Here is a 15915-nt window from a genome sequence, read left to right on the forward strand (position 1 = left end):
TGAAGTGACACTATGCCAAAGAATCAAACAATGGAAAATCCAGGAAGGAATGTAGCAATATTAGAGATGCTGAGTCACAGATAAAGCACAACAAAAAGATTCTCATAATTACAGCTTTTGGCCATTAAGGTCTTTGTCAATAATACACACCTGTGTGTGTGTGTGTGTGTGTGTGTGTGTGTGTGTTTGGTGAGTAGCAACTTTCCTTCTCTAATACTGTTACTTAACCAAATAATTCCCAGCTTTTAAAATAAGAGATGTCTCTTGCAATGACACTGAAAATTAATTTCTAACATCAAATTAACCTCAGTGGTATAAATCTCCCCTTTAATTATGTCTCCTGGAATGAACTTTGTTTATGACTACAAGTTACGGTCTGGAGATACATACTTGGATTACTGACGGTACAGGATGGATTTATCTACAATATTTTTCTTTTATATTAATATTTGAGTTCAGTTAAGTGTACATAAATATACAAACCTCATTCTGTGCACCACCTTTCCTCTTTGCCTTTGCTTCTTCTCGTTCTTTTCTCTTTTCTTCTACATAGACAGATCTGTGTAAAATAACATTTTTTTTCTAAATTAATATGAATGTTTTAAAATAGCTGTATTATCTCTATCTTACCACACAGCAAAAGGAAAGTAACAACAAATAGCATATATACGAAATAATCAAGAGCAATTTGCTGAAAAAATTGACACATTGGCTGATTTGTTCACTTATTTAGCATACTTTAAATTTTAATAACTTTGACACCTAATTTTATTTAAACACGAACTTCACTGATGTTCATGCACGAACAAAATATTAACAATTAACTTATTCTTCGGTGACGAAATAATGTTATTAGGGGAGTGTGGAGGGAGAAGATTCAGAAATTTGTGGCTGACTGAACTCACTAAAAATTGCCAAGACAACCATCCATACAACACTAAAATATTCTTTTAAATCTTTTGGAGGTGCACCTACACACTGCCGCCCTTTTCTGTTCAGCTGTGCACATGTCCTTGCAACAGGTGGAAAGATTAACTTCCACTAGCACAGAAGTTAATACACTATAATCAAAAGTATCCGGACACCTGACAGACTTAAAAGTTCATAGCACCCTCCATCAGTAATGCTGCAATTTGTTATGGTGTTGGCCCATCCTAAGCCTTTATGACAGCTTCCACTCTTGCAGGCATACATTCAATCAGGTGCTGGAAGATTTCTTGGGATTGGCAGCCCATTGCACTGAGAAGTGAGGCCTGGCATGAAGTTGGCGTTCCAAAACATCCCAAAGGTTTTCTAAAGGATTCAGGTCAGGACTCTGAAGGCCAGTCCATTACAGTGATATTATTGTCATGTAACCACTCCGCCACAGGCCATGCATTATGCGTTAGGTTGTTTGGGGGAAGAGACCAAGCTGCGAGGTCATCTGTCTCATTTGATTAGGGAAGGAAGTTGGCTGTGCCCTTTGAAAGGAACCATCCCAACATTTGCCTGGAGCGATTTAGGGAAATCACGGAAAACCTACATCAGGATGGTTGGAGGCAGCACTGAACCACTGCGCCACCTCGCTTGGTGCCATGCATTATGAACAGGTGCTCCATCGTGTTGAAATATGGAATCACAATCCCCAAATTACTCTTTAACAGTGGGAAGCAAAAAGGTGCTTAAAACATCAATGCAGGCTTGTGCTGTGATAGTGCCATGCAAAAACAACAAGGGGTGTAAGCCCCCTCCATGAAATACATGACCACACCATAACATCACCGTTTCCGAATCTTATGTTGGCACTACGGACGCTGGCAGACGACGTGCACCAGACGTTCACCATACCCACACCCTGCCAATGGATCGCCACATTGTGTACCACGATTTGTCACTCTACACAACGTTTTTCCACTATTTAATCGTCCAATGTTTACACTTCTTACACCAAGCGAGGCGTCATTTGGCCTTTACCAGAGTGATGTGTGGCTTATGAGCAGCTGCTCGACCATGAAATCCAAGTTTCCTCACCTCCCGCCTAACTGTCATAGTACTTGCAGTGGATCCTGATGCAGTTTGGATTTCCTGTGTGATGGTCTGTATAGATGTCTGCCTGTTACACATTACGACCCTCAACTGCCAACGATCTGTCAGTCAACGGACGAAGTCAGCCAATATGCTTTTGTGTCCCTTTACGTTTCCACTTCACTATCACACTGGAAACAGTGGACCTAGGGATGTTTAGGAGTGTGGAAATCTCATGTACAGACGTATGACTCTAGTGATACCTGATCACCTGACCACGTTCTAAGTCCGAGAGTTCTGCAGAGTGCCCCATTCTGCTTTCTCATGATGTCTAGTGACTACTGAGGTCACTGATATGGACTATCTGGCAGCAGGTGGTAGCACAATGCACCTAATGGGAAAAACATACATTTTGGGGTGTCCGGATACCTTTGATCATGTAGTGTAGGTGATAATATCCCATTTTTGTTTACCGTATTTACTCGAATCTAAGCCGCACTTTTTTTCCGGTTTTTGTAATCCAAAAAACCGCCTGCGGCTTAGAATCGAGTGCACAGCAAGCGGAAGTTCTGAAAAATGTTGATAGGTGCCGCCACAACTAACTTCTGCCGTCGAATATATGTAGCGCTACACAGGCATCCTTTGTAGGCACAAAGATAAATACTGGCGCCAAAACCTCTGCGTCATTAAAAAAAAAAAAAAATTGGAAGACGAGCATTTTTCTCCGCCCGAGTTTCGACCACTGCATTTTCATACATTATCCAACGAAGTAAATACAAATTCCGTATTGTTCATCTTCGAATTTCAATGTACTACGAAAATCCGACTGGTAATACTGGGATTTTTGTCAATATGGCCAACTCTACGTTCTGAATTTTTTCCTACCTGTGAGAAGAGATGGTGCCATTTATTCTTTCGTGTTTGCTTCTATCTCATTTAAATCCTGTCTGCCAAATAAACTACGAAACTAGAGTGAGACAACAGCAAACGCGGAAGAATATACGTATCGTGTCATGTTTATATTCGTATTACTCTTATGCCTAATAGTGATACAGTCAGAAATGAAGCACGGCAACTGACTAGATTTTAAATGTAAGATGACTAATTTCTGTGCAGAATTTGATGTACTAAAGAAGCGGCCGCAAAGATTTTCAAACGGAGAAAAATTTTCGCCAAACTTTCGCTCATAACATGTTATATCATACACAGTCTATTATTTGGTTCTTGTTGATCATTATCAAAGACAGTAGCAGTGTAAGTAACAACAAATAGCAGTCTCTTGCCATTGTTTCGCTAATGTGACGATTCCTCTCTTTTTTTAATTGTAGGCGGCGGTAGCGCGCACAAAAGCAAGCCATGCCACGAGCAGCGACAGGCCGTAAACACGCACTATCAGAATGCGACAAACAATGCATGACACATTATAGTAATGCATTTTAAGCTTAGAGTGACTGACGTAAACACCTATAACATTGAAAACGGCACTTATCAGATCAAAGCAAAATAAGCAATCGATTCAAACCAGACGAAGCACGTGAAAAAGGAAGGGTATCCGTATAAATACGGACGGAGCGCCTGACGCATAGCAATGGCTACCTGGTAAAGCTTAACTGCTAAGCTTTCGACTCGAACGAAACTACTGTAGCTGTATCGTCATTCAATCGACCTAAATTGTGTCTCATATTACAATGGACCAACTTTGTTTCGATTTGGAGGTGCGGCCTACAACTTTTCTCTCCCCTTGAATTTCGAGTCTCAAATTTCAGGTGCGGCTTAGATTTGGGAATTTTTTTTCCCCTTATTTCGGGTCTCATATTTCAGGTGCGGCTTAGATTCGAGTAAATACGGTAGGCCATGTGTAGACTTCGATAGTCAGCCAGAACCCCGAATCAGGGGAGAGACGAAAGGACTGATTGTTGTGGTAGAGGTGGGGAGGAAATAGAAAGGTCAGAAAATAAAATATATAGAAAATTAAAAGGGTTGAAGAAAGAAATAGTTACCAAGAAGAATTGTTGAAGCCAAAGAATTTAACCTAAGTTAAAGACAAGCCCCCACCCGTAGAGATCTGAGCAGCTAGTCTCTGGAGGAAGAATCCACGTGGCACATATGCTGCAACAGGCACCGAGGTCAGAACTGTCACATTGTACACCATGTTCTTCTACAGATATTCATGTTTCCCAAGCACAATAAATTCTTTGTGTGTCACTATCTTGTGGGGACTGAGAAGTGATAGCACATATGCACTCACAGTATATATTCAATCCATTTTATACATGCCCTTTGACACACTAGTGCAGAAAGTAGACATCATGACTGACACTCTCTCTCTCTCTCTCACACACACACACACACACACACACACACACACACACACTCTCTTTCAAAAATCTGTACAAACTAAACTATTCCACAATTCACACTGACAAGCTGTGTATTCCAAACAAAAGAAAATTCATTGTCACCACACTGTCTGTTGCACACAAATTTTGTTATGTCCTCTTACTTAGAATGAGATAGTGTACTTCCCTTAATCAAGTACAAGACATTTACTTTCTGAACTTACGATATTACTAACTTGACTATGCTTATGGCCTTTTCCCTCCTTAAGAAAGATGCCTATGTCCAAAAAAACTATTCAAATACATTAACAATTGTGTTCTTCACATACAAATTTCAAATGCATTTTAGGTCAGTAAAGAGGAAAGCAAAGAAAATTACTTACTGCCATTTCCTGATTAGATCATTCCCATCATATTTTATTTCCTTGTTCAAGAATTCTTCAGCTTTTTCTTTAGTAGGGAAAGTGGCAAACACTGATCCCTTGAATACAAATTTATTTGTTGCTTTGTCCTTGTACGTCCGCATCTGTAATAAATGACTAGCTTAAGATTTTTTATTTTACCTGTTTTGTGACAGGTTCATAATGAATATGGAAGTAATTTTCTTCATAGGAATAAAATTCTCTCCCCTGCAAGAGTGAAGTAATGTAAACTAAAATGGTATATACAGAATCTTCAAGGCTTCAGACTACACTATATTGCATTGTCTCTGAACAAAGCACAGGACCAGTTGACTAATATGCCTGACTACCTACACATAAAAGTCAATCAGCGTATACACAATGTGGAATAGCTACAGATTACTGGATTAGCATTTGCACTTAACACAAAATGTATTTTCCTCCTGCTGCTTGCAGCAAGTTGTCATAAATGCACTTATCTTCTTGAACACTTTCACCTGAGCTTGCAAGCAACAACAGTTTATTTGTTCATTTGTGGCATTACTTACTTCTTGCATTTTAATTTGAACTTAGTTATAGAGTTTCCAAGTTACAAGTATTCAGGTACAATTCTGCTTTCATGTGTAATGTCTCCTAATCTGTTCACAGCTCAGACCTTTTATGTACTTAAGTGCATCTCTATGTTTTACAGTTCATGAGAGTGATATTTCAAGCACCACCACTTGGCTTAGTAAGTCCATGCTTATCAAAGGTTGGACAGCCATTATTCTAGCTGCACCTGAAAGGTGATGACCCCTATGTCATTATATTGTCTCAAAACACCAGCACCAAAGATAGCAAGTGACACCATGGATCATTGAGTCGTTCCTTGACTAATGCTGCATCTTCTAATGCAGAACATTCCGTATGCTGGTATCATCTCAAGTTCAATGAGCAGGCAGAGAAATGTACTGCACTGAATTCCTTCCCAAATGCTAGCAGAAGACGGTTATAGGTGCAGTTGTTTATCGACAACAGGAAATCAGGATAAAAATATTTGGTGGACAACGGTTTTCATGTAAGTATATTGTCACGAACTATAGTGCATAGCTGCAGACCTCTGACGGCATTTTGTTTGTCAGCAATTAGCAAGTCTTCCATATTGACATAGGGAACAGTTAGAACTGGATTTCAGACTGTCAGCCCTCTATAGCAATAATGGGTGCTGATATTGTGTCTTATTACCACCTACATCCATACTCCGTAACTATTGAGATGCATGGTGGACAACGAATGCTCAGCTCATTGACAGTATTACTGACACGACTACTACAGGATTTCACTGCAGTGCAGCAATGCACAGCGCCAAGCTAACACAATGAAGTGATTAAAGTATGCCTCTCTGTTACATTAATTCGAAGCTTTGACTCCTGAACAAGTGCTACATAATACAGTGCACCATACGAAAATTACTGATGGCCCACCAATATCATGCAGACCTAGGAGTTTGTCACCTAATTGCCTGGTTATCACTAAAGCAGAATATGACACCACACTCAAAGAAGGCATTATTATAACCTACTGGCCATGGTTGTGTGGTGTACCAGGTGTAGAAGTATGAAACTGGAATTTGGTTGCAGTAATTACACATCTGTTATTTGAAACTGATAATATTTTATTCAAAATGATCTCCATTGCTATTTATACATTTCTCTCATCTCTCCGGCAGGCTTTGAATGGCAAAAAGAAAGAAAAAAAAAGCTCTTTTGAAGCGAACCAGTCAGTGAGCCATTTTCATACTAATTGAAGCATTGTTCAGTAAGTGTGTCTCCCAGTGATTGCAAATAGATGAAATTTGCATGAAGCCAAGTCAGGAGAATAAGCCGTATGCCCTAGTATTGCCTAATTCAATGCCTCGATCGTTTCCCTGAGCTGTTTTGCTGGGTGTGATGGGGTGTAATCATGGAGCAATATGACTGTGTTGCCCTTTTCCATATTCCGGTCTTTTCACATAATGCTCGATTTAAATTTATAATTTGCTGCTGGTAGTGATCAGTGTTAATGGTTTCACCACGTTTAAGCAGCTCATAATAGAGGACATCCTGATCCTACCAAACACACAGCATTGTCTTCTTTCCAAAGTGATTTGGTCTTGCAGTGAGGCGTTGATGGTTTGCCTGGATTCACCCATGATTTATGACACAAGGGAACCTCCCCATCACACCCCACTCAGTTTTAGTTATAAGTTGGCACAGTGGATAGGGCTTGAAAAACTGAACACAGATCAATCGAGAAAGCAGGAAGAAGTTGTCTGGAACTATGAAAAAAATAAGCAAAATATACAAACTGAGTAGTCCATGTGCAAGATATGCAACATCAAGGATAGTGTGAGCTCAGGAGCGCCGTGGTCCCAGGGGAAGCGTGAGCAGCTGCAGAACGAGAGGTTCTTGGTTAGTCTTTCCTCGGGTGAAAAGTTTAACTTTTTTTTTTCAGACAATTATCAAAGTTCAGGCACTCACACATAATCAGCTTCGCTCTCCAAAATTCCAGGACATGTTCAGATTTGCTTGGACATACGCAGGATTTGACAGTCTACACACGGAAAAATTTGAAAATATTAAAAACATATGTTTTGACAGAGCACAGGGAAAACTGTGCGACTGTGAAACTGTTGCATTCATTTGTTGCAGTTTATGTGACAAACTCTTCTGTTTTTATCACTTTTTTGGGAGTGATTATCACATCCACAAGAAAACCTAAATTGTGCAAGGAAGAAGAATCTCTTTACCCATTCACCAAGTGTACAAGTTAGGTGGGTCGACGACATATTTCTGTCATGTGACACACATGACTTCACCAGTGTTGTATAGAATATATCAGACTTGTTTTCCTGTGGAGGAATCGGTTGACCTATGACCTTGTGATCAAATGTTTTTGGTTTCCATTGGAGAGGCACGTCCTTTCATCTGCTAATCGCACAGTTTTGCGGTGCAGTTGCAAAACAGACACAACTTATTACAGTTAACAGAGACGTCAATGAACGGACAGTTCATAACTTTGTGAAAATAAAGAAAGTAAACTGTTCACTCAAGGGAAGACTTTAATCAAGGGCCTTTCATTCCACAGCTGCTCACGCTAACCATGGGTCCATGGCGCTCCTGAGCTCACATTTTCCTTGATGTTGCCTATCTTGCGCTAGGACTACTCAGTTTGTATATTTTGATTTTTTTTCATAGTTCCACACAACTTCTTCCTGTTTTCTTGATTGATCTGTGTTCAGTTTTTCAAGCCCTATCCACTGTGCCAACTTATAACTAAATCAAATCTGAGGGGGGTGCGATGGGGAGGTTCCCTTGTTAGGATTCTCAAAATATATCCATTGTTCATCACCTGTCACTATTCAATGGAGAAACTACTTCTTTTATATCTGGCAAGAAGCATTTCCCAAGTGGTCTTTCGATTTGTTTGCTGTCTTTCATTCACTTCATGTAGAACCCATTTTCCCACTTTCTGCACCTTTCCCATAGCTTTCAACCAAATAGAAACAGCTTTCTGCATCACATTCAGTTGTTTCGAGAGTTCCTGTTGATCATCATCTTTATCCAATAAGACCTGCAATTTGTTGTCTTCGAACTTCTTCGGTGGCTTCCAGCACTTTCCAAAGAGGATGTTTGCTGAAAGCTTCAACAAGCATTTATGCGATTATGCAGCAATTTTCTTCAAATGATAACATAAAACCAATGCTGTCTGCAAATCTTAGTTTGCAGACACATAACTCTTAATTGTTTAAGGGTTTGAAACAGATACCAATGTGTGGAACTTCGGTTACTGTGTGTTGACATTCGTTGTCAGCCATTACAAAAGCAGATGGCACTGCAGATGTGGTCTCTGGGGGCCCTACACTGACGGCTAGCACCATTTATAGGGAAATTCCGGTTTCGTACTTTTACACCTGGTACATGACTTTTGACTTACGGAATGTTGCTCAGACATGGCAATGATTGTGTCAGTTCTGCAAGGCATACATTTTAGCTACTTTGATATTCTAAACTTTCCAGCAGCAAGGAGCAACACCGGCATCATCTTATTGAAGTGTTCGAACGCTCAGAGCAGTACGTGTGGTCTTCAACATGGTTAAATGTGTGTTCAGGCAATCCGAGATTAATTTCCTTGGCCATACGATATCTTCTGCAGGCTCCCTACCATTCCCGGAAAAGGTTGAAAGCATCCTGCACACACCGAAGCCGAACACTGTTAAAGAATTATGCAAGTTCCTAAGACTATCTAATTTCTACTCTGGCATGTATTGTGTTCAGCAGAACAGGAACAATAACTGCAGCACTTGCTGGCACAAAGGTTAGAGGCAATACTCCAGTTCAGTGGAACAATGCAATGTGCTCCACTTTTAACACTGCAAAACAGAGTATGGTGAATGCTGCACTTCTGGCACACCCCGACTTGATGCACCTTAACATTAGTGGTGACCAGAAGTCAGTCAACTATTGGTACAATGCTGCAATAACTGTCAGCCGACTCATGGCAACCACTTGCTTATTATTCTCACCAACTGTCACTGTCACCAGAGAAGTGAGGTGCCTTTTACCATGAACTTCTTGCCTGCCTCACCAATATGCTGCTGATATAGTTGCACTATTGATTGGAGGATGGCATTCACATATCGTGCAGCCGTTACGGCGGCTTCCATGACTATCAGTGGCATACGTCGGCCCCATGTAATGCTATCCCAAAACATCAGGGAACCCCCACCTTGCTGCACTCACTGGACAGCATGTCTAAGGCACTCAGCCTGACCAGGTTGCCTCCAAAGAAGTCTCTGTCTGGCCGAAGGCATAAGTGACATTCATCATGAAGATAATGTGATGCCAATCCTGAGCCATCCATTCAGCATGTTGTTTGGTCCATCTGTACTGCGCTGCATGGTGATGTGGTTGCGAAGATACACCTCACAATGGACATCTGGAGTGAAGTTGCACAACATGCACCCTAATGCGCACAGTCTGAGTCTTAACACAATGTTATGTGGCTGCATAAAAAGCATTATTCAACATGGTGGCATTGCTGTCGGGGTTCCTCCGAGCCATAATCCGTTGGTAGCGGTCATCCACTGCAGTAGTAGCCCTTGGGCAACCTGAGCAAGGCATGTCATCAACAGTTCCTGTCTCTCAATCTCCTCCAAGTCCCCTTCTGAGAGCCCTTCCTGGCAAAAAGTAACAATGCGGATGCGATCAAACTGCAGTGTTGACCATCTACCTCCTTCCTGGTGGAATGACGAACTGACTGGCTGTTGGACCCCCTCCTCCTAATAGGCGCTGCTCATTCATGGTTGTTTACATGTTTGGACAGGTTTAGTGACATATCTGAACATTCAAAAGCCAATATCCACAGTCAACGTCTATCCTCAGGAGTTCTGGGCATCGGGTTGATGCAAAACTTTTTTTGATGTGTGTACTTTCGGCCATAGATGGAAGCAAGGGAATTTAGCATCTAAGCCTTCAAGCGGAACAGCAACAACTGCTTCCCTCATCAATATAATGACCTAGCATGTAGCACCGACAAAGCACATTTACAAAATTGGCAATGTAGATACAGACTGCCTGCCTCTCACACATCAACAGTGTGTCAAATTCAATAGATTTCAGATTGGTCAGTTTAAATGGGAGCAGGGGTCAAACTGCAAGGTCTAGGTCCCTTGTTCCCAGTAGAACAATTACCCAAGGGAAAGAAGAAAAATAAAGGCGTATGGCACAATAATAGGCGAAAGGAAGAACGACAGGACAAAAAAACACTACAATCGACAAAAGAGGACAAGAAAACCACAGATGTGAGAAACAGGGAAAAAGAGTTTAAAAACAAGAAAGCAGATTACCATGGCTGGCTGACCATGAGAATAAAATAAAAAGAAGCCAGCCGTTCAGCAACACAAAATTTCCACCCTAAGAGTAATAGGGTGGAGGACACCAAGGGACAAAGGACATGTGCTAAAGCTAAACGTGGGCAGTCCAACAAGAGGTGGACAACAGTCATTTGGGAGCCATAGTGACACTGAGGCAGGTCCTTGCAACAGAAGAGATAACCATGTCTGCACCATGTATGGCTAATGCGGAGCTGACAAAAGACAACTGATTCCCTGCGAGAAGCCTGTGGGGAAGACTTCCATACATTCACAGTCTCCTTAATGACATGCAGCTTGTTGTGCATACTGTTATGACACTGCATCTCCCAAAGACGAAAAACCTTGCAGTGTAAGACAGAACGCAGGTCAGTTTCAGAGATGCCCATCTCCAGAAGCGGTTTCCGTGTAACCTGTCTGCAAATTCGTTGCCTGGGATTCTGATACGTGCCGGGATCCACACAAACACCAATGAATGACTGGACCATTCCAGGGCAGAGATGGACTCCTGGATGTTCGCTATGAAAGGATGGCGAGGGTAGCAATGGTCAATACCCTGTAAGCTGCACAGGGAGTCACAACAGTGAAGAAACGACTTACCAGAATAGGAACAGATGTACTGAAGTGCACGAGATATGGCCACAAGCTCTGCAGTGAATACACTGCAGCCAGCATGCAAGGAATGCTGTTCAATCAAGCCTTTGGAGACATAGGCGAAGCCAACATTACCATCAGGCAACGCGCCATCAGTGTAAATAACTTCAGAGCCCCGCCAGTACACATCAAGAATTGGGAGGAAGTGACAGCAGAGAGCGGCGGGGTTAACTGAGGCCTTAGGGATATGCAAAAGGTCCAGGCAAAGCTTCGGCCACGGTGTACACCATGGAGGTGTACGTGAATGGACCTCAAGTAGAGGTGCTGAAGGAAAGAACTCCAGTTTGGAGAGAAGGGTTTGCACATGAACTGCAATCGTACGCCCTGACCTGGGCCATCGATGTGGGATATGAACTGTTGTGTGTGGGGAAAAGGAGATGATAATTCAGGAGCTGAGAACTACGAATGTGTGCAACATAACTGGCGAGCAGTTGTGCACATCGGATCCGCAATGGAGGGACTCCGGCCTCCACCAGGACACTGGTCACTGGACTCTTTCTAAAACCTCCCGTCGCAACGCAAACACCGTAGTGCTGCACAGGATCGAGAAAATGCAACATTGAGGGCGTCGCTGAACCATAAACCAGACTCCCATAGTCAAGGCGGGATTGAACAAGGGCTCTGTAGAGCTGCAGCAGCGTAAAGTGATCTGTACTCCAGTTGGTGTTGCTCAGGCAGTGGAAGGCATTGAGATGCTGCCAGCATTTCTGCTTAAGCTGACAAAGGTGATGTAGCCAAGTCAATCGGGGATCGATAACCAGTCTTAAGAATCAATATGTCTCCACTACAGTGAGTGGATCATCATTAAGGTAAAGTTCTGGTTCTGGATGAACGGTACGACGCCGACGTAAGTGCATGACACGTGACTTTGCAGCTGAAAACTGGGAGACGTGGGCTACAGTCTAGGCTGCGCATTGTTAATGGCTCCCTGTAGGTGCTGCTTAGCAACACCAGTACTGGAGGAGCAATACAAAATGCAGAAGTCATCCAAATACAGAGAAAGTGAGACCGACAGCCCTACAGCTGCTGCTAGGCCGTTTATGGCACTAAAAATAGAGACACACTCAATACGAAGTTCTGCGGAATGCCATTCTCCTGAATACGGGTGAACTATGGGAGGCACAAACTTGGAAAGTGCGGAGCAACAGAAGTTTTGGATAAAAATCGGGAGCGTGCCCAAGAGACCCCACTCATACTATGTGGGAAGGATAGGATGTCGTCAGGTTGTGTCATATGCTTTACGTAAATAAAAAAAGACGGCAACCAGGTGTTGGCATCTGGAAAAGGCTGTTCGGACAGCAGACTCGAGGGACACAAGATTATCAGTTGTAGAGTGACCCTTGCGGAAGCCGCCCTGACATGAGCCAAGAGGTCATGTGACTCCAGGACCCAACCAAACCACTGACACACCATACATTCCAGCAGCTTACAGAGAACATTGGTGAGGCTGATGGGCCAATAGTTGTTCACATCAAGTGGATTTTTACCAGGTTTTAGTACCAGAATGATGGTGCTCTTCCACCTTTGTCATCGAAAGATGCCATTGCACCAGATCTGGTCGAAGATGACACGGAGATGTCACTTGTTATAGGACAAGAGATGTTTGATCATCTGACTGAATCCGATCTGGCCCAAGAGCCAAGTCGGGGCAATTTGCAAGGGCAGCTCCCCTCTGTAAAAGGGACATTATAGGGTTCACTGTGGCATGTAGTGAACGAGAGGACTTTCCTTTCCATCCGCCATTTGAGGGTGCGAAAGGCTGGGGGGTAGTTCTCTGATGCAGAGGCTCCAGCATAGTGCTCGGCAATTGGTAGAAAGCACGACATTTATGTTAATGCCAGGGACACCTGTTGGGGTCTGGTACCCAAAATGACATCTGATCTTCCCAGACTTTGGAAGGTGATGTATGGCACGCAACAGTAGAAAAATACCTCTCCCAACACTCTTGTTTCCATCGTTTAATAAGCAGGCGAACATGGGCATGGAGCTGCTCAAAAAGGCTATTAGGTGGTCTAGGGAAGGGTGCCACTTATGTCGCTGTAGAACTCGCCGACACTAATTGTCTCAGTGACTTCTGGCGACCACCAAGGGATTGTCTTATGCCGAGGGTACCCTAGAGAAAGAGGGATCACATTTTCCCGCTGCAGGAACAATTGTTGTTGTGACCTGCTCAATCACAACATCGATGGCACCGTGTGTGTGTGTGTGTGTGTGTGTGTGTGTGTGTGTGTGTGTGGGGGGGGGGGGGGGGGATTCAACGCTGACAGCAGAGGCGAATGTTACCCAGCCTGCCTTGTTTAAAGCCCATCTGGGTACGCATCCGTAGGCATGATGCCAGGGGAGTGACAGGAAGATGGAGAAGTGGTCACTACCACACAGTTTGCCATGTGCTCTCCAGTGGATAAATAGGAGACGTCCTGGGCTGCAAATTGATAAAGCAATGGCCGAGTAACTACTACGAGCCACACTGAAATGTGTGGCAGCCCCAGTACTTAAGAGGCAGAGGTCAAGCTGGGCAATAAATTTTCGACATCTCTGCCACAGTCAATAAGCATGGTGCTACCTCACAAGGGGTTAAGGGCATTAAAATCTCCCAAAAGTAGGACCAGTTTAGGGAATTCATCAATCAGTGCAGCCAATAAGTTCAGGAGTACCGCACCATCTGGAGGAAGATACACGTTGCAGACAGTTATTTCCTGTGTTGTCTTATCCTGACAGCCACAGCTTCAAGAGGAGTTTGAAGGGGCACAGGTTCACTACATACCGAGTTCAGGACCTAGACGCAAACTCCACCTGACACTTATTTTCGCTATGGTTCTTGTAATATCCCCTGTAGCCGTGAAGGGCAGGGGTCCGCACTGCCGGATTACAGGTTTCCTTTGGTGGTGGTGGTGGTGGTGGTGGTGGTGGAGGGGGGGGGGGGGGAGTTTGTAGAAATCAAGTGTAAAGCTTAACAGTTGCCATAGTTCAGCCAGTTGGTGGAACAAACAGTCACCATTTCACTAGAGAATGACATCGTGAGACTGGGAAGGCATGGAACAATGAGGCAGTCTATGCCTCAGTGTCACCTGCTGCCACCGGCTTACTGCCTGAGCAGTCTATATCCATTGTGTCTGAGGGTCTGGCGAGATTTAGCTCCTTAGCGGACGCCATTAATCTTCACACCTATCCTCTGACACAGAGCTCGTAGGCAGCGGTGGTGTGGGTCCCACCTCAATTACCTTGGTTTGGGGGGTCTTCTTTCTGGATTTCTCTCTTTGATCCTTGGGTTTCTCTGGCTGGGAGGGCTTCACTGATTGTGTCTCCGGGACAGAGGATGATTGTGAAGCCCTACAACCAGCTGCTTTAGGGCACTTCAGAGGCTGGCAGGTGTCATCTTTCCCACTAGCAGAAACCTGAGAAGGGATTGACTCAAGGGACCCCTTCCTAGAGAGAGGAGCCGAAGAAGACACTTCTCCAGCTGAGAAGTGGGGAATGGTGTCCCAGATGGTTCGAGGGACAGTGCTCCTCAGGTAGGAGGTGCAGGAACAAGAGGAAGTACCCCCACTATCAAGGGGGCTGGTGTAGTCTTCCGGCTCAGAGACAACTGAAACTCACAAAACTGATGGGGCTACAACTGTTCTCATAGCATAAGAGGTGGTCATAGATACAGGATGTAGGTGCTCAAATTTCCTCTTAGCCTTGGTCAGTTGGTCCAGGGTCTCTTATTCCATGATTTTCCTTTCTCACTGTATAATCCTGCAGTCTGGTGAGCAAGGGGAATGATGCTATTCACAGTTGACAAAGATGGGAGGTGGAGCACATGGAGTATTGGGATGGGATGGACATCCACAATCTCGACATGTTATGTTGGAAGTACAGCGGGAAGACATACGGCTGAACTTCCAGCACTTAAAGCACTGCATTGGGGGAGGGATATATTTCTTGACATGACAGCAGTAGACAATCACCTTGACCTTCTCCCGTAATATGTCATCCCCGAAGGCCAAGATGATGGCACCTGTGGCAACCTGATTATCCCTTGGACCCCAATGGACGCGCCAGACAAAATGAACTCCCTGTTGCTCTAAGTTGGTGCACAGGTCGTCAGACTACAGAAGAAGATCCCTGTTGAATATAATACCCTGGACCATATTTAAGCTCTTATGAGGCGTGATGGTAACGAAAACATCTCCCAGCTTGTCACAAGCAAGTAATGCCGATGACTGGGCACAGGATGCCGTTATTATCAAGACTGACCCTGACCAAATTTTGGACAAGCCCTCCACCTCCCCAACTTGTCCTCTAAATGATCTACAAAAAACTGAAGTTCCAGCGACGCAAAGGAGTCCCCATCAGCTCTTGTAAAGAGAAGGTAACGGGCCAAGTAAGGATCGCTGCCATCCTTCCTGGCGTGGCCAGGGGGAGAAACGATTTAGAATCATACTTCCTTGCACTGTACTGAGACTTTGAACGCTGAAGTGATTGCTGGTGTTTGATCACCAAGAAGTGATGACATGGTAAACTTTATCACACGTGTCATCCACCCTGATGGCACCCACTTCGAACAGGTGTCCTCCGCATGGGCGCCACCCAGCCGCAGCAAAGACCACCTGGCAAGATGGCCATTGCTGGGAGTCCCGATGCC

At 43.9% G+C, this 15915-nt stretch overlaps 1 protein-coding gene across 1 annotated transcript in view; it reads right to left on the reverse strand.

Moving 5' to 3' along the window:
- The window catches only part of LOC126191333 (la protein homolog), a 59099-nt gene that overhangs the window by 12717 nt on the left and 30467 nt on the right, over positions 1–15915 (reverse strand). The window contains exons 5-6 of the mRNA XM_049932167.1: positions 4727–4869; positions 484–559 (exon numbers count right to left, since the gene is read on the reverse strand). Coding sequence (XP_049788124.1) covers positions 484–559; positions 4727–4869 — 219 coding nt within the window. The remainder of the gene's footprint in view (positions 1–483; positions 560–4726; positions 4870–15915) is intronic.

The sequence above is a fragment of the Schistocerca cancellata genome, chromosome 6 (assembly GCF_023864275.1).
Source record: "Schistocerca cancellata isolate TAMUIC-IGC-003103 chromosome 6, iqSchCanc2.1, whole genome shotgun sequence".
Lineage (NCBI taxonomy): Eukaryota > Metazoa > Arthropoda > Insecta > Orthoptera > Acrididae > Schistocerca > Schistocerca cancellata.